Here is an 18,103-nt window from a genome sequence, read left to right on the forward strand (position 1 = left end):
CACAGATCAAGTGGTTTCAAGGAGGGAGGAAGGACCAACTGTGTCTGAGGTTGCTGAGAGGTCAAGATGAGAGCTGAGAACTAACCACTGGATTCAGCAGTATGGAGACCACTGGTGAATGTGTCAAAGGCAGTTCCATGGAGCAGTGATGTCTGAAGTCTGGAGGAGGGAGGACAGAATGGGAGGGGAGGGTGTGGAATGCAGACAGTTATTCCATGAGTTGTGCTGTGCAGGTGAGCTGAGGAATAGGGCAGGAGATGGAGGAGATGGTGGGGACAAGAGATTTTTGATGGAAGTTATTACTGCACATTTGTGGAGGGGAACAGTGATCTGGCAAGAGAAATAAGACAATTGTTTATTGCTGGGAAGGTATAAAGAGGACAGGATTGCACTATACTTAGTGCTTCACCTGCCAAGAAATGGGCAAGATTTGACAAAAAAAAAAATTATCTGGCAGATAAAGCATTGCCTTAGGAAGCAAATGCATTATTTTCCCTCCATCTCTACCTGGGTCTAGGGTAGTGGGTCCTTCAAAGAATTCTCCTAGGAAAGAAATCCTTGCCAAGCGTGGGCAGGGAGGCATTGGGGCTGGGTTGGATTGGGCACTCACCCTCCCCAGCCCCCACAAACACTTAGACAACCTCCAGCAGAAACAAAAGCCAGCAGTTGTCTACAACCACAGCAGAGCTCAGAGAAGCCTCCAGAGCCAGCAGAGGAGCCAGCATGGTGGAGTTCGTGTCCTTGTTTTTGCCATGGGAGCGCAGACTGCAGACCTTTGCGGTCCTGTATTATGTCTTCAGCATCATTACCCTGAGTAAGGGGACTGGGTTGGGGGATGGGAGACTGTGGGTTCCTGTCATTCCAGGTACACACAGTGTATTGATGGGACCAAGATGTAGGTCCTGAGGGGACTGCTGAGCCTACTGGTCCTCCTGGAGGCCTCTGCAGGTGGTGGGAATTTGTTAGGTCTAGGGGTAGAAGTCCTCAGCTGTGACTTTGGGAAGGGTTCTTAGCCCTCCTGGGCTGTGGGTTCCACCTGAATACCAGGACAGGGGCCCACCTCAAGCTGCTCGGTGTTATGAGGAAGGAATCAGTGATTCTGGGACATTTGGGCTGCTCAGACTGCTCAGACAGGATTGAGTTCTTGCTTTTCATGCAGAGAAGAGGAGACTGACTCAGGTGGGTGGGGAAAGAGAGGGGAATAGGGATGAACAGGATGGGGAGTGAGGCGGGGGCCCATAGGGAATGGGCGAGTGAGAAGCAGACCTGAGTCAGACTCTGGCTGAGCAACTGACTAGCTGTGGGACCCTGGAGGATGCATGCCAGGCCTCCCCGTGCCTCCATCTCATCATCTGCAGAATAGGCCCAAGGATGCTGACCTTATCAGGGAGGGGCTGTGGATGAAAGGAAGAAATGTGCTCACTCTTCTCAGCTCAGCCCTGGCCTGGCCCCAGGCAGGGAGCCCAGAGGGTATGTGGGATCTAGTACCTGACCTACTCCCACAGTGAACATGTCTATTATGACAGGAAGGCCACAAACATGCCAAGTTCAGCTCTGCTGAAGGGAGCATTTTTGAGGAGGGCCCAGGATTGAGGACCAGGAAGGGAAAGTGACTGGAAGTGTGTGAGATTCTTCATCTCCCCTGCTGACAACAGACTGGGTAGAAACTGCTCCCCCTGTGAGTGCTGGTGTTCAGCCTGTACACAGATGCCTCTGCTGTGCTAAGTCACTTCAGTCCTATCCAACTCTTTGCGACCCCATGGACTGTAGCCCGCCAGACTCCTCTATCCATGGGATTTTCCAGGTAAGAATACTGAAGTGGCTTGCCATGTCCTTTTCCAGGGGATCTTCCTGACCCAGGGATTGAACCTACATCTCTTGTGGCTCCTGCATTGCAGGCAGATTCTTTACCACTGGTGCCACCTGGAAAGCCCTCTCTCCTGGTGTTAAACTATGGACATACTCTGCACAGACTGCTCTACAGCCATTTCACACATTCACACACAAACTCACACACACACAGGCACCACAAACTCAGCACACATACCACACACATATACCAGGTGGTCCCTTAGAACCTCCCCCAACTTTACCAGCTAAAATTTTCATCCCAAGTAAAGCCCCCAGTTTCCTGCTCCCAGCATCCCTGATGATTGACTTGTGTCTCTGTCTTAAGAGTCATGGTACTTAGTCACTCAGTCGTGTCTGACTCTTTGTGATCCTTTTGAACCATAAGCCACCAGGCTCCTCTGTCCATGGGATTTTTCAGGCAAGAATACTGGGATGGGTTGCCATTTCCTCCTTTGGAGGACCTTGCCAATCCAGGGATCAAATCCTGGTGTCCTGAATGTCTCCTGCATTGCAGGTGGATTCTTTATCCATTGAGTTATCAGGGAAGCCCCTAAGGATCATTAAACATTTCAAATTTCCCTGATCACCCTCATTACACAGATGAGCAGAGAAGCTGAGTGCCTAGATATCCAAGACTGTAAGTCTGGGCCCCTCTGTTTCCAAAGGAAGAAAGGGAAGGAGCCAGAGGGAGGAGAAAGGGCTGAGGGTGTGGGGGAGGTGTGGAGCATGGGGAGGAGGGTTACCCTAGGGCAGGGGACAAGTCCCTTGGCTCCTGGATGAAAGGCACTAGGGGCCCAGAACCAGGTAGACTGACACCTGGGGATCATGGGGATGAGGGACATCTTTCTCACCTGGCCTTGGGGGAGCTTTGTGAGCAGGAGTGTGTCTGACTAGCTGTGCCCACGCCCAGCCCAGCCCGGGACCTGGGAGTATCAGGAACAGCACAGGGAGGTCCAAGAGCCCTGGACCTGGAGCTAGAGGAAGGGAAGTTGAGAAATAGGATGTGAGCCCACCAATGTCAGGAGCTTATACCTTGTCCCTTATCCTGGGGACAAAGAGGACCTCCAGGAGGGCTTTAGGTATGGGAGGGACAAGGTTCAGTCTTTGGGTACAGGTCCCTGTGGCTGCATTTTGGGTTTCTACTCTGTCAAGGGTTTAGGGGGTAGGCTGATAATGGCAGGGAGTAGCCACAGTCTACATGAGGGGTCACAAAATTATGCCCCATGAACCAAACCCAGGTGACTGGTTATTTTTGTATTTGCACAACCCATGAGCTAAGAATGGTTTTTACATTTTAAATGATCTTGGGTCTATGTAATATCTTCCAAGTTGCCTTTTGAGCTGAATGGCAAAGTCTAACATATTTACAATCTGTCCCTTTAGGTAAATGATTGCCTCCCCTGGTCTAGGGAGGCTGAGGGTAGGTGGAGAGAAGGAACCTCTTTCCAGACATAGTAAGAGTTGGGTCTCCTGGGCAGGATTTAAAGGCTGACAGGAGATAAAGGGCTTTCAGTGGGAGAGTGAACACCATACTTACATTGAACAGCTGGTTAACACTGGATGTAAAATATGCATTTGGGGGAGAGGCAAAGAAGTGGCCAGAGAGGTCAACTAGGGCCTGTCATCATGAGCTCAGGGCATAGATACCAATAGTTTCCAATGGGTTACTTGTTTATTGTTTCCTTTCCTCTCCTCTGTAACTCTCACACCTCACACAGGAAGGTAAGTTCCATTCAAACAGTTGGTCTTGTTCTCAGCCGTGTTTCCAGCTCCTAAAAGAGTTGAAGTCAATGAATATTTATTGAATGAATGAATATTAGGAGCATGATGGAGCCAAAATAGTAGAACTGAATGCCAGATCCCGTCCTAGTAGCTTGCTGTGTGAGCTTAGCCAATTTGCATACTGTCTCTGGGCTTGGTAAAGTGGGGTGACACATTTTCCCACTTGATATTATGAGGTGAAAGAAATCTCTTTCCTAAGTGACTGAAAAGACTCCCAAGTTTGGGTTTGGGGTAAGGGGGATGGTGAAGTGCAGGGAAGTCTTTCTGGTCAAGGGTAAATGACCAAAATGTGATTTTTTCCTAACTTTTTTTTTCTGGTTAAAGGTAATAGTTGCTCTTGTAACACATTCAAACAAAATGTGTCCAAAGTGAAAGATGTCCCCTAAATCCAACCCTGTGGGGAGCCACTAATAACAACTTGATTTGATTCTCTAGAACTGGCTTTCTGAAAGTGGGAAAATCCAATACAGATTTTTAATTTTGCCCCAGGGCAGAGACCTAACTGGGTCATTTTCTTCTTCAAATTAAAAATTTGTAGTGAAAACATAAGTAAATAAAATTTTTAAATTAATTTATTTTAATTGGAGGCTAATTACCTTACAATATTGTGGTGGTTTTTGCCATACATCGACATGAATCAGCCATGGGTGCACATGTGTCCCCCCTCCTGAACCCCCTTCCCACCTCCCTCCCCACCCCATCCCTCTGTGTTGTCCCAGAGCATCAGCTTTGAGTGCCCTGCTTCAGGCATCAAACTTGCACTGGTCATCTGTTTTACATGTGGTAATATATGTGTTTCAATGCTATTCTCTCAAATCATCCCACCCTCGCCTTCTCCCACAGAGTTCAAAAGTTCTTTACATCTATGTCTCTTTTGCTGTCTTGCATATAGGGTTGTTGTTACCATCTTCCTAAATTCCATATATATGCATTCATATACTGTATTGGTGTTTCTCTTTCTGACTTACTTCTCTTTGTATAATAGGCTCCAATTTCAACCACCTCAGTTGAGCTGACTCAAATGTGTTCTTTTTAATAGCTGAGTAATATTCTATTGCGTATATGTACCACAACTTCCTTATCTATTCATCTTCCAATGGACATCTAGGTAGCTTCCATGTCCTAGCTTATTGTAAACGATGCTGCAGTAAACATTGGTGTACATGTGTCTCTTTCAATTCGGTAAATAAAATTGACGTCAAATTCCTGACCATCTTTTCCCAGTGGCATCCTTTCTCCATCCTCCAGATTTGAGACAGTCAGCTCCAGGAGGGCAGGCATTTTTGTCTGCTGTTCTTCTTGGCTGTACCACCAGCACCTGGCACATCACAGGTGCTCTGTGGGAAGTGAACATCTGTGAGCCTCAACTTACTTTATCCAGATTCTGTATTTTACTACTGTTCAGACTGAGTCCAGAGTGCCTTCCTCCTGGAAGCCTGCCGGGAAAGAGCCAAGCTACCCTTCTTCCAAAAGGAATAGAAGTGGAAGCTGACCTTCTTAAGGAATTTGATTGCATGGTGTCAGGAGGAGAGAATGGGGTCTGGAAGGGGCAATATTCCCTGGAAATTAGGCTCCATTGGTATCATAGCACCTAACTCTTGAGATGAAACCAGGTTAGCCTGTGGTAGGGACTGAGAATCATAGATCAGATGGAAATTCCTCATCAGGCCCAGTCCTAGCCCTCTTGCACCCCCAAACTACAGTCCAGTCAGGTGTTGGCCTCTTCAACCTTCCTTCAGTAGGAAAGGGCATGGCAGGCAGAGGAAACTGAATGAGCAAAAGCTAAGAGGTCAAAGGAGCTCAGGCCATCAGAGGGGTACTGAGCAGCTTAGTGTAGCTGGAGCTAGGGGGCCTCTGCATGAGCTAGGCTGGAGTAAGTTTCTTGAGGAGACTGAATGTCAGGCTGAGTTGCTTGGGCTGTGCCTCAAAGTTATGAGAAGTTTAAGTAGAGGGAGGAATCTAGTGGGATTCATCCACGGAAAGATGGACAACGAGTGTACAGAAGGAGGGCTGGGCAGAAAGAATGTCTCCATTTCTCTGAGGTCCCAAAGAATGATAACTAGAAATAATTTATGCACTCACTGGGCATACTGGGAATTTATTGAGAACCTGGGAAAGAAAGACTTCTTAACAGACAGGGAGGGAAAGGGAAGGGAAAACCAGAGTGAATGAGACAGCATGGTACAGTGGGAACAAGTGAGTTTGGAGTTAGTCCTGGTGTCAAATCCAGGGTCCCAATGTGGCACATCCTGGACTGCATTTTCTCCTCCTTGGAGTACTGGGGAGGCTGACCTGTTCCCCCTGGAGTGAGGGCTGGACAGGATAGTGCTGCTAGTGCTGGGCATATGGGGAGAGCGCATTCTTCACCCTGGCCATTAGTACCCACTAATGCTCCTGCTTCCCTTCCCAGCCTTCATCTGCTATGTGGTCTTCATAGGCCTCCTGTTCACAAGATTCTGGATCTTCCCTATCCTGTATGCCACCTGGTGGTACCTGGACCGAGACACGCCATGGCACGGAGGCAGGCACATCCAGGCCCTCAGGTCATGGATCTTATGGAAGTACATGAAAGACTATTTCCCCATCTCGGTGAGTAATGGAACTATCTGGGGTGTGGCCAGGACTGTAGTGCCCCACGTGTCCATGGGGAAGTGTGATCCTGTGTGCAGTGAGTGGGGTACTGGGCTGGGAGAGACCGACCAGGCTTCTACCACTATGTGGCCTGGAAGAGAGTCCAGCCTCTCTCTGCCCATGGTTTTCCATCTGCAGAGATGTACGGCCGATATGAGAATTGATGAATGAATAAGATTTGAAGGAGTCTTGTGGGCCATCTACTGTGACACACATATGTAACTTACCTGCACCTCTCAGCAGCCATGCTTGAGGGTGCAGGTAATAAAGTCATGTCCTTAGAGACCTTCTGGCCTTACAGTTCATCATATAAGGAGACAGGTACCCAGGAGAGAGGAAGGTATGACCAAGGTCACACAGGAAGTTCTTTTACTAGCTTTATAATTAGTGCATTTCTGGGTAGAAAAGCAAAACAGAGAGCCCTGAACTGGTTCTCAGGTTTTATCCTGTTGCAATCTGGGTATGGTATGCATTCTTGGAAAGCCTTTCCTGTTCTGATCTCAGTTTATCCATGTATCCCCTAAGCAGTCTGCTCCCTCCTACTCTGGATGCCTCTGATTCTCTGACTCAGGGCTCCTCGTGGCCATTGTAAAGTCCTGACCACAGACCCAAAGATCAGTCCTGATGGAAGAAAACTTATTGATTTGACCAACTCCATTCTACTCTTTTCTTTTTCACAGAGAGAATAAACTCAGTCTGTAATCAGCGAGGAAAGCATGGCTCATTGACCAAATAGGGTAGGGAAGGCAGAAGGGAAACAGAGTGCCAAGCAAGGGCAGGCAGCTGTCCTCTGCACACAGGAGAGAAGAAATATATGGAGTATATTCTTTGGGCCTGGGCAGAATAAGTTCTAATACCATGTGTGCAACCTACCTACTGCACACCTTATTGAATATAATAAAATAGCCTTTCTGAGCCTCCATTTCTTCATAGGTAGAGATGATACAGCATACATCATTGGGTTGTGTGGATCCCATGAGACATCAGGTCATCCTGGAGACGTCAGGACAGCATCTGGCTCTCTTTACAACTGGAGTTACTGTCAAATGCATGACTGGGAAAAAAAAATGATGCTGAGAAATTCTGTGCCTGTCCTTTGCACCCCCTTCCTTCCTTCCTTTGTGAGGTTCCAGGGGTATTTCTCAGCCCTAAAACTATTGACAGTGGTGGGACATCGAACTTGATTTGCAGAAATTCCACCTGCACAGTGTTCAGGATTGTTGCCCACTGGAGTCTTTTGGCATCACTGTATCCATAGGAGGGGCAGTAGCACCAAGTAGCCAGCAGAGATATGACATGCACTTTGCCTCACCTGGCCTGGGCTGGGGGCCTGCAGATTTTAGACCTAACCACCTCCCAGGAGACCCTTCAACATGTCCACACATATTTATAGTACAGGTCCTTCAGGGATCTTGGGGAGGGCAACATTTTTGTGGCCCCAGGTATGGAGCCCCCTCTCTGTTGGTGCTCCCCCACATTCATAAGCCTCTGCACTCTGTGTCAAATAAGCATGTATTTCTGAACTTCCTTCAATTCTTACTGACTTAATGACCTAAAGTCTATTGGTAGAATTATAAGCAATTTTAGAAATTTAGAATTTAATTTAGAATTATAAGCAAATTTAGATTATAAGTAATATAATATTGCTTATAATTATTATATTTTAATCACTTATATTTATATATTATAATTATTATATATAAAATTCTTATAATTATTAAAGATTGCTTTATATTTATATATTATAATTATTATATTTTTAATTGTTTATAATTATCATATATTATAAGCAATTTAGAATTATAAGCAAATTTAGAAAACTATTTTAGCATACTGGATCTTTCTAAGTGTACCCTATGGCCTCCCTAAAGAGCTAATGGTGGAGAATCAGGCAATGTTTCCCCTAGGACAAATTGCCTCCACCTCATGCTGATGATAAGTCCAGGACCTGGGTTTCTTTGTGAAGATTTCATTATCCTGGAGCAGCAGTGTCTACACAGGCCAAGGCCTGAGCAAGGGTGCAGTGCTGTGGGCAGGCTGTGAACTGGTACCAGGAAGTGCTGCAGACTTGGCATGACACACCCCTGACCCTCCCCACCCACACCTGTGGGTATCACTAGAGACTTCATGCCCCTCCTCCAAGCCCCTACCTTCAGCACCCTGGGGTGTCTTACACTGAGTCACAGGGACTCAGAAGTTCAGCCCTCCATCTGAGACAGGACCCCAGCTGCCACAGTCCTTGGAGAGATGCTCACTCCCTCCAGTGATGGCTCCTTCATTCTGGGTGGGCTCTGCCTGGGACAAGGTCTCTCTTTACATATGACAGGGGCTTGTGTCCCCGTCACCCTCCCAGAAGTCCTACCTCTGCCTTGGGCAGGAGGCCTCCCTTCCCTGGTGGACTGTATTGGCTTCATCCCTTCATGAGTCCGCTCTCCTTCTTCATTCCACAGTCTCCCAGAGCATCTCCTCTGCTCCAGGCCTGCAGTGGGGACAAGGATTCTCAGACAGGCCGTCTCTAATCTCAGGACACTCACATGGGGGTGTGATAACACTTGGGCACAGGGGAGACATAGAAGAGATCAGCACAGAAAGTCAGAACAGAGACTGGGGAGGGCACAAGAAGCAGCCCCGATTCACCAGGCTGCTGTCCCTGCAGCTGGTCAAGACTGCTGAGCTGGATCCCTCCCGGAACTACCTCGCTGCCTACCACCCCCACGGGATCATGGGCATTGGAACTGTTACCAACCTGTGCACTGAGGCCACTGGCTTCTCCTCAATCTTCCCTGGCATCCGCCCACATCTTATGACACTGAACATGTTTTTCCAGGTCCCCTTCATCAGGGATTACATCATGTTAGGGGGTAAGTCTTCCGACCATTGGATTGCCCAGGTATACGAGGGCTGGAGACATAAGGGGGGTTTTTAGGAAGGGCTGCCAACAATCAGAACTTCCTCTAAGAGCATGTATGTTAGAAAAGGAGGTTAGATACAAGAAAGCACTTCCCACAGTTCTATGCCCAGCAATGAGCTCGGTGAGGGGTTGTGTGGAGAGAAAGGATTCCGTCCCAGTCCTCAGGGAACTCCCAGCTGGGAGAGGGGAGCCCAGGGTACACCGCCCACCCCCCACAGTCCCTGCCCGCTTTATCCTGTATCTGACCACCATCCTCTCTCCCCAGGGCTGGTCTCAGCAGACAAGGAGAGTGCTGCTCACATTCTGAGCAGGGAAGGAGGCGGCAACCTGCTGGGCATTGTTGTTGGGGGCGTCCAGGAGTCACTGGACGCCAGGCCTGGAGCCTACAAGCTGGTGCTGCGGAACCGCAAGGGCTTCATCAGGCTCGCCCTGATGCACGGGTATTGGGGAGAGGGCTCTTAGTTCAGCTGGAGATTGACAAAGGTTGTATTTTGCTGGAAAGACTGAGAGATTAATATAAATCCTATTTTGGCAAGAGATGCTCAGTCCATTCACAGTGAAGATTCTGTCTTGGTGATAGATGTACTATGCTGTGCTATGCTTAGTCACTCAGTAGTGTCCAATTCTTTGTGAACCTATGGATTGTAGCCCACCAGGCTCCTCTGTCCATGGAGATTCTCCAAGCAAAAATACTGGAGTTGGTTGCCTTGCCCTCCTCCAGGGGATATGCCCAACCCAGGGATCAAACCCACATCTCCCACATTGCAGGCATTCTTTGCCATCTGAGCCACCAAGCCCTAGATGTATTGTGTCATGCCCAAAAACCCAGAGAAGATTCTAGAAGGGAGACTTGGTGATCAAACGGACTAGATGTGAAGGGTCATAATGCCCACAGTTGGCATTAGATCTGAGACCGAAGGCTTCTGTGAGAATAGTGTTTGTGAAGTAGCTTTTAAGCTTTAGCTGTTCTCCTACCCTGAAGCACTCTTTAAGAATATAAGCTAGCTGGGGCAGAAGAGATTTTTCAAGAAAGTTTGAAGATGTTTTAAATCAGAGAGGACTCTCTGCAGCATTCTGGTCTCCCTGTCATGGTGTAATGGGAGGTGATGGCCCCAAGAGGAGCCAGTAACTGCTTGAGTCATAAAGCAAGGCTGTGGCAGGTCTGAGAGACACCCGAGGCCTCCTAATTTTGGTCCATGGTTCTGTCCTCTGCTCCAGCTCCCACTCACTATGTCCTTACAGGAAGCTAGTGACCAACTTGTGCCTCCTTGCCCCTCCACATGCCCTCTCTCTTGTCTCCCTCTAGGGCAGCTCTGGTGCCTATCTTCTCCTTTGGGGAAAATGACATGTTTGACCAGATTGAGAACTCTCCTGGCTCCTGGTTGCGCTGGTTCCAGGAACAAATTCTGAAGATCGTGGGAGCTTCCATTCCACTCTTTTATGGCCATGGTGTTTTCCAATACAGTTTTGGTCTTATGCCCTACTGCCGGCCCATCAACACTGTAGGTAAGCCAAGACCCAGGCTGGGAGGGGTTGGGTTACAGGGCAAGGGACTTGGGCTTGGGCTAAAGGGGAATGGAAATGGGCCAGACTCATCCTTGTCCTCCTGGAGTTCAGGTTCTATACTGGGAAATGGACATACAGGCAAGTAACCCAGATGAAAGGCATCTGAGATGAGAAGAATAACATGGGCATAAAGACAAGTTGCCATTACTGATAACTGAGCACCTGCTGTGCCAGGCACTGCATTGGCTCCTTCTATGCAGCTGCTCAGTTGTCCTTACAACCTTGGAAGCAAAAACAATCATCCTCATTTTACTGATTGCAAAATGAGACCTATAGAAGGTAAATCATTTCCAAAAGATGACCTTGCATGTGAGTAACACAATTGAGATTTGAGTCAGGATCTACTTGACTTTTACTATGCCAGAGGAAGGAGTTTTTACCTCTGAGAAGACAATCCCATAAGGCTTACTAGAGAAGATGGATATAAGGGCAGTGCACTCCAGGTCTGTTAGAATGGGGTATAATAGCAATCATCAGGCTACGAAGGAGAGCCTGAAGGAATTTCCTATAAATAATGGGCATGGGCTTTAGTGCATGGATTTAACACCATCTTTTCAGTTATTTGGTCATCTCATTTGCTCTCCTCTTGGATTCCAACTATCTTCCAATGGCAAAGCTTATAATGAGAGGTCTGTTTATCTCCATTCACCCAGTTACCTTTAGTTGAGTCCAGGCAGTCAAGAGTTTCCCTGGATTTGGGGGTAATATTTTCAGGAATGTTATAGGGCTGCTGCCTCCATATGACTCTGAAGAGAAGAAGACATGACAGCTGCTTTCTGAGCCAGATAGAACCGAGGAAGGAAGTTGATAGGGCCTCCTATTTCCTCCTTAGAATGGGGGGCACTGCCCTCTAGCATAGCAGGAGAGAGGGAAGTAGGGTGCTTGGGGTGTGGGCCGGCTCCTCCCAGACATTTGGGCGTGTCCAGTCATGGCATCTGAGACTCCCAGGTTCACATGTCCCTGAGACTAAGAGCACATTCCCAGGGCTTACAACCTGACACTGATTCTGCCTAGCTATGTGACATTAAACAAGTTACTTAACCTCCCTGAGTTTAACACCTCAGCTGAAAAACAGGAGTAAAGCAAGTTCTATCCTTTTAGGATTGCTAGAGGATAAAAAGAGATCATGCATTAAAGTATCTAACACATTGCCTAGCAGGAGGTCATGCAGCCTATGACATTTTATCATCAGAGCTTGGAGTTGCCCTAATAGCTAGATTAGGTCACCCAAAATACAGTTGGAAGGGAGGCAGTATAGGCACCTTCCAGCAGGTGTGACCACCAGCACGGGGTCCTGCCCCATGGGATCCTGGGACTCCAGTGGTTCCTGCTCTCGGCCACCACTCACCTCTGTGTCTTGCAGTGGGGAAGCCCATCGAGGTGCAGAAGACACCACATCCCTCCCAGGAGGAGGTGGACAGGCTGCACCAGCTCTACATGAAGGAGCTGGAAAACCTCTTTGAAGCCCACAAGCTCAAGTACAACGTCCCCAGAGACAAACACTTAGAGTTCAGCTGAGCAGAGGCGCTGCCCCAAAGGGCAGGGCTGGACTGGGGAGGCTGGAGGGAAGGTGTTGTGATCCCAGAAGGCTTCCTGGAGGTGTCTGTTGAACACATTTCCAGAGCCTTCCCTGACTCCTGCAGCTCCACCCCATGCCAGGCCCCGGGTCACAGTTGGCTCCATGGCAGAGGAAACCAGACTCTGGCATCAGGGATTTGCTCTCCTGCACTGACTCCTCTGTAATGGGCCCTCTCCTTTGTTCTGCCCACCTGAGAAATGGGAGAGATACTGAGAGAGAATAATGTCTGTGTCTCTGTCCTCTGTGGTCCTGTCACTCAATGGGCATGACAAACAGCAGCTCCAGTTAGTAGGTTTCTCTTCCTCTGCCTTGAGTGACAGCTGGAAGCAGCCATCAGTTGCAGCCATTTCTCCTACAGGTTCCCTCATCCTGCATCCTACCTGTCCCAGCTCCTCCCTCCCTGAGCTGGAGAGGAGGGAGAAGTCACAGTCCCTTAACTCATCCTGGCACCTTTGAGTTTCTAAGTCCTCTGAGCCCCGGGCTGGCAGCCAGAGGGAGATCCAGAAGTTGGGGAAAGAGAATTGGGCTCTGTCACTGGCTAAATGACTGTGCTGAGTCTTAGTTTCCCTGGGTGACTAAGATGAACTTTGACCTCAATTCTGAGGTCACATTAGCTGAGAACTTTTTTTTTTTTTTTTAGCTGAGAACTTCAATGGCAGTTCCTACTCATTCAGCCCTAACAGTGGCATGGAATCGGGGCTCCATAAGTTTCAATTCAACAATTGGAAGATTCTGAGAATTCCCTAGGAGTCCAGTGGTTAGGACTCTGCACTTTCACTGTCAGGGCCCGGGTTCAACCCCTGGTAGGGGAACTAAAATCCCTCAAGCCACTCAGTGTGGCAAAACAAAACACAAACACAATTGAAAGATTCCATTTAATCTTTTTCTCAATCCTTCCACCTCTAACCAGGAGGGCTGGTCAAAAGCTCACCTTTGATCCCCAGCCTGGCCCCTAGCCCTGCTGTCCTGTGCCCCCTTCCCAGATGGTGGCTCAGATGGGCCAGAGAATAGCATGTTGCCTCTTCCTTCCTAAGCAGTCAACTCCAAATAATCACCTCTGGCCTATTCTGTGGGAGACATGGGTTATATTATGTAAAGAAACAAGGCAGACCAGCCAGAGAAGGAAGGCCACACATGAGGAGTGAATGGTCTTATGCATCTGCAAGAAGAGAAGGTGGGGCCAAGCTTCTGATGAGGAGAATTCTGGGTTCCTAGGTCTGGGACACAGGTCATCAGTGAGGGACAGGATGTAGGGTGGGACAGGATGATAAGGTAGGACCAGGACTGTGAACCCCCACACTTGGAGTGGGAAAATAAGTCTTCTCCCTCCATAAGCTAATCACAGCAATAACTGTAAATGTGGGGCACTTCAAGAATGTAAATTTGGGTCCAAGCTTAGCCCAGCCCTTTTCAGTGACTGTGGGCAAGTCACATCCCCTACAAACCTTAGTTTTGCTATCAAAGAAACAAGCATCACAACATGAAGCTTGAGTCTTGGGAGTGGAACACATATAATGAGATAATTAGCCATTTCACATACTGTGAGAAATGGTTGGCGGGGAGGAGAGTGTAACCAGGAGTCAGGCCATAAATGTGCCCAGCATCTCATGATGGCCTGTTCTGATACTATGAAGTGGGTGCTATAGGGTCCCAAGAGAAGCAGGAATCAAGAGCAGGGGGTTGAGAGAGGGAGTGATGGTTTCCACCAGGAGAAGAAGGAAGAAGTGGCAGGTGGGCGGTGCCATGAAGGAAGGGCAGGATTTGCCAGGAGAGAAGTATCTGCCTGCTACAGTTTTCTACTGCTGGTATTGAACCACTGCAGACCTTAGTGGCTGAAAGCAGCAAGGATTTATTATGTCCACATCTCTGTGGGTGGCTGGGTGGTTCTCAGTCTTAACACAGGCTCTCCTTCAGCTGAGTTCAGTGGTGGGGTGGCTGAAGTTGGGGGCAGCTGGGGGCCTGACAGACTGACTTCTCCTTGCAGGTGGGCATAGGGCCCCTCTTTCTCTTCTGATTTGACTTTTCACATTCATGGTGGCTGGTTTCCAAAGGATGAGAGCAAGGCTGTAAGATCTACTAAGTCCTCTAGGCACAACTTGCACAATTTTGCTTGTGTCTGTCAAAGTAAGTCCTGAGGCTGGTCTAGATTCAAAGGGAGAAGAGTAGGCTTCTCCTCTGTGTGGCAGGAACATCAAGTCATGCTCAAAAGGGTGGGACACATAGCGACACTTGGGCCCCTCTTTGAAAACAATTTACCAAAAAGTGTACATGGAAACCTGCCAGGCCCCCTTCCCCCACATCACCTGGCCCTCCCTGAGTGTGACCATGACAAAGCCCTACTTTACCCTGAGGGTCTTGGCTCCATTCCCCATCGGCGCCCATCCCCATCTTGCTTGTTCCTTCTGGAGCTCTCTATTGCTCCTGGAACTTGTTCAGCCTGGATCCAAGCAGGGACCAGTTTCCATGTTGCAGTTAGGATAATGTAAGACGATTTGGGGCGTCCCTGGTGGCTCAGTGATAAAGAATATGCCTGCAATGTGGGAGACCTGGGTTCAATGCCTGGGCCGGGGAGATTTCCTGGAGAAGACAATGGCTACCCACTCCAGTATTCCTGGCTGGAGAATTCCGGGGACAGTGGAGCCTATCAGGCCCCAGCCCATGAAATCACAACGAGTCGGAGATGGCTGAGGGACTGACGTTAACACTTGATAATGAAATCTCTCTAAAGGTGATTTTAACTAAGGAACAATTTTCTCAGGAGCGTGCAGTGGGTGGGAAAGCACACGATTGTGCAGTTATCCAGGGCCGTGGCCGAGGTAAAGGGCTACTACCACCCTGAAACCTAGAAGGACAAGAGGAGGCAGCAGTGGCCTGAACCTGGAGGGCGTCCTATGCAGGGGCCAGGTTGGTGGAGCAGCACAGGAGCACCCTGACCCTGCAGGGAAAGAGCCTTCCCACCTCACTCTCCTCCCTCCATCACCTGCCAAGTCTCCTGATTGCTTGAACCCATGTGGAAGCTAGAGGGTACCCAGGCCCTTGAGATACAGTCTATGGAGTGGTCTCTCTGCAGAAAGCAGGGTGGACACATGTGGAGAGTAGGTCTGAAGGTGTCAGGGAAGACAGAAGGTGTCCGCATCCAAGCCCGAGCTTCTTTTCCTGCCATCCCCAGCCTCCACCGTCTCATCCAGGTCTCCATCCTCCTCTTCCTGCTCCTCCTCTTCCCTTGGCCTTCAGCTCCTGTCATATGGATGACAGAGTAGTTTCCACTGGGTTCACAAGACTTTCTTTTCCTCTGTTGTTGACTCAGCATCCTGGGTTCTCACTGGCGGGGAGGGGAGGTCCCAGTACGGTGCAACAATGCTCCTGCCTCCAGGGCTTCCCTCTAGCTAGCCTGCACACAGCACCTGAGTCTTCTCAAATAAAACCCAGCCTGTAAATGATCTCTATGTGTCAGGATATGCCTAAACTCTGCCTCAGCCTGGCGTTCGAGACCCTTTCAAACCTGTGCCACAGACCTGCCCAGTTTCACCTCCCAGATCCTCTCCCCTCCAGCCCACTCTTCCTGCCCCGCACACTCAGTCTTACAGAACACATGCTGCTCACGCAGGCTGTGTCTTAGGACCTGCTGATCCCTTTCCCTGGACCCTCTGTTTCCTCCATTTGGTCAAATAAAGGACACCTCTGTTATCAAACCTCAGCACACTCCACCCACCTTCAAATCCAGCTCTCCCACCCCACTGCCCTCAATCCCAGTTAGTTACCCATCTTGTGAGCTGACTTGTGGTGAAAGGACCAGGGCCACTAGTGGGTGAGTGGATACCATTTTCCCAGGCGACTGGACCCTGAGGCCAGACCACATCCTTATTGCCCCCAGCGCCCACCCAGCCCCCACTCAAGACCTAGGCACCTCAGTATCCTCAGTGACTGTGGGAAGTTGCATAAATGACTCACATGGCACCTCCTCTCAGGTCTCACAGGCCAGACCTGGGGAGGGGTGAGGGAGAGACCAGTGCTAGACTCTCAGGTGATTAAACTGGTCCTCTGTTGGTTTAGATCTAATGTTCCAAAACTAAGCTGCTATTTTTATGCAACCAACATTTAGTATCTCACAGTTTCTGAAGGTCAGTGTTGTGGAGTTGCTAGGCTGTGGGCCTGAGCACAGGTGTCTCATAAGGAGGCTGCCAAGCTGTTGCAGGGGCTATGTTCTCAGAGCCTTGAGTGGGGCTGGAGGATCCTCTCCCAGGCTTGCTCCTGTGGCTACTGGCAGCACGCATCTATGCATCACATGTGGGGTTTTCCATGGGGCTGCCAACTGTCAATGACACTGCTTCTCCCAGAGTAAACAAATCAGGAGGAAGAGAGAGAGAGAAAGAGACATAGAGACAGAGGGAAAAGACACAAAAAAGAAGCCACACTGCCCTCTATGAGCTTACTAACCTGAATCACTCACCATCAATTTGGCTTCTGTATTCTACGTCTGATGCCTGGCTCTAAGTCCAGCCCACCTTCCATATGCAGATGAAGTCACTGCGGGCGTCTTGTCTACCACAGTGATAAACCACAAGCCCTCAGAGACTGGATTAAGCAACCCCAATGCTGTGCGTGTTGCAGGAGGCTGTCTGCTAGGAGGACACAGGCTGAGATGCCCACACAGCAGGGCCCCAGGTGGGGCAAAAGTGTGAGCATGGGTCAGAGGTGGGAATCATGACTGTGAGTTCAGGTCTGGCTGGGATGCAGCAGAAGGTGACCATCAGACTTAGGGCACCTGGATGGGGAATGGGGGATGGGGGAAGCCAGGGAGGCTAGACAGAAGAATTTTCCCCCTTGTACACAGTAACGTTGGAGGCTCTATTTGATGACCTCAGCCACACAAGAAGGGAGCAGTGAGACTGATCTCAGAGGAGGGCTGCCTGGAGAGGTACCTGAATAAGAACATCCACAGTGGACTCTGTGTAGACAGAGTGTCCTTTCATGTGTTCAGCACTGATGCTGGGCTGTTTGTTAAGCAGTCTCCCCATGGATAGAGCAATCCAGGAGCTGCAGAGCAAGAGTCCAGTACTACACAGCACCTGCTCCCTGACACCCTCTCCGTGTCTCCAGCTTGCTCAAGAGGCTTTGCCTTTGTGAGAATATTTTCTACCAACACACAGGCAGACTCACACAGCCCAAGGGGTGCAAAAGATGTCAAGTGTGGTAGAGAGACTCAGAGGCCCTCAGGGTTGGGCAGAACCAGAGTCCCCTCCAGAAAGCAGGCCACCCTTCAACCTGGAAGAAGTTCTCAGACATCATTTCTCACAAGGCACAAAGGGTGTGCTGGGGCCAAGCCTGGTGACACTGCTTGATGATGATAAATGGGACAAAGGTCAACCAGCACAGCTCTACCACCAGCCACATGGCCTGAACCAACCTCACCCTCTCAGGAGGACTGGGCTTTGCTAGAGATCAGGAGGAGGCAGAGGTGGGATCATGGGAGCTGTTGAGGGAGCCAAGGCAGAGAGGAGGAGAGGGCAGAGCACATGTGGGCAAGACTTTCTGGTGAGGGTCAGTGTCAAGGTGAGGTTTAGGGAACAGGAGGCTGAGATTTAGGCCTTTGTGCAGCAAAGTTTTATTAAGATAGAGGGGGATCAGGGCAGATCCCTGGGGATGCCTGGCCTGCTGTCTGGAGGAACTACTGTCCAGTCCAGGGGTCAGGAATTGATACCCAGGTAGGGAGGAACCATGGGAGGTGCTTGAGCAGGAGCAGGTCATGGGTCAGATGGAGGGGCAGTGGATCCCTCAGGCTG

At 49.4% G+C, this 18,103-nt stretch overlaps 1 protein-coding gene across 1 annotated transcript; it reads left to right on the forward strand.

Annotated features, from left to right (window-relative positions):
* The first annotated feature begins 723 nt into the window (after positions 1-723).
* Positions 724-12,259, forward strand: LOC133060656 (2-acylglycerol O-acyltransferase 2-like). The gene is made up of 6 exons (XM_061148322.1): positions 724-814; positions 6,044-6,222; positions 8,921-9,125; positions 9,441-9,615; positions 10,482-10,681; positions 12,105-12,259. Exons 1-6 carry the CDS (start codon positions 724-726, stop codon positions 12,257-12,259), a joined length of 1,005 nt encoding a protein of 334 aa, XP_061004305.1.
* Positions 12,260-18,103: the final 5,844 nt, after the last annotated feature.

Source organism: Dama dama, chromosome 1 (assembly GCF_033118175.1).
Source record: "Dama dama isolate Ldn47 chromosome 1, ASM3311817v1, whole genome shotgun sequence".
Taxonomy (NCBI): domain Eukaryota; kingdom Metazoa; phylum Chordata; class Mammalia; order Artiodactyla; family Cervidae; genus Dama; species Dama dama.

Bases quoted from the DNA above. Each gene is read 5' to 3' on its own strand.
- LOC133060656 (XM_061148322.1), top strand. From the start codon at position 724: ATGGTGGAGTTCGTGTCCTTGTTTTTGCCATGGGAGCGCAGACTGCAG. The intron at 9,616-10,481 runs GTATTGGGGAGA...GTCTCCCTCTAG, and splicing joins AGGCTCGCCCTGATGCACGG to GGCAGCTCTGGTGCCTATCT. The intron at 10,682-12,104 runs GTAAGCCAAGAC...TGTGTCTTGCAG, and splicing joins CCGGCCCATCAACACTGTAG to TGGGGAAGCCCATCGAGGTG.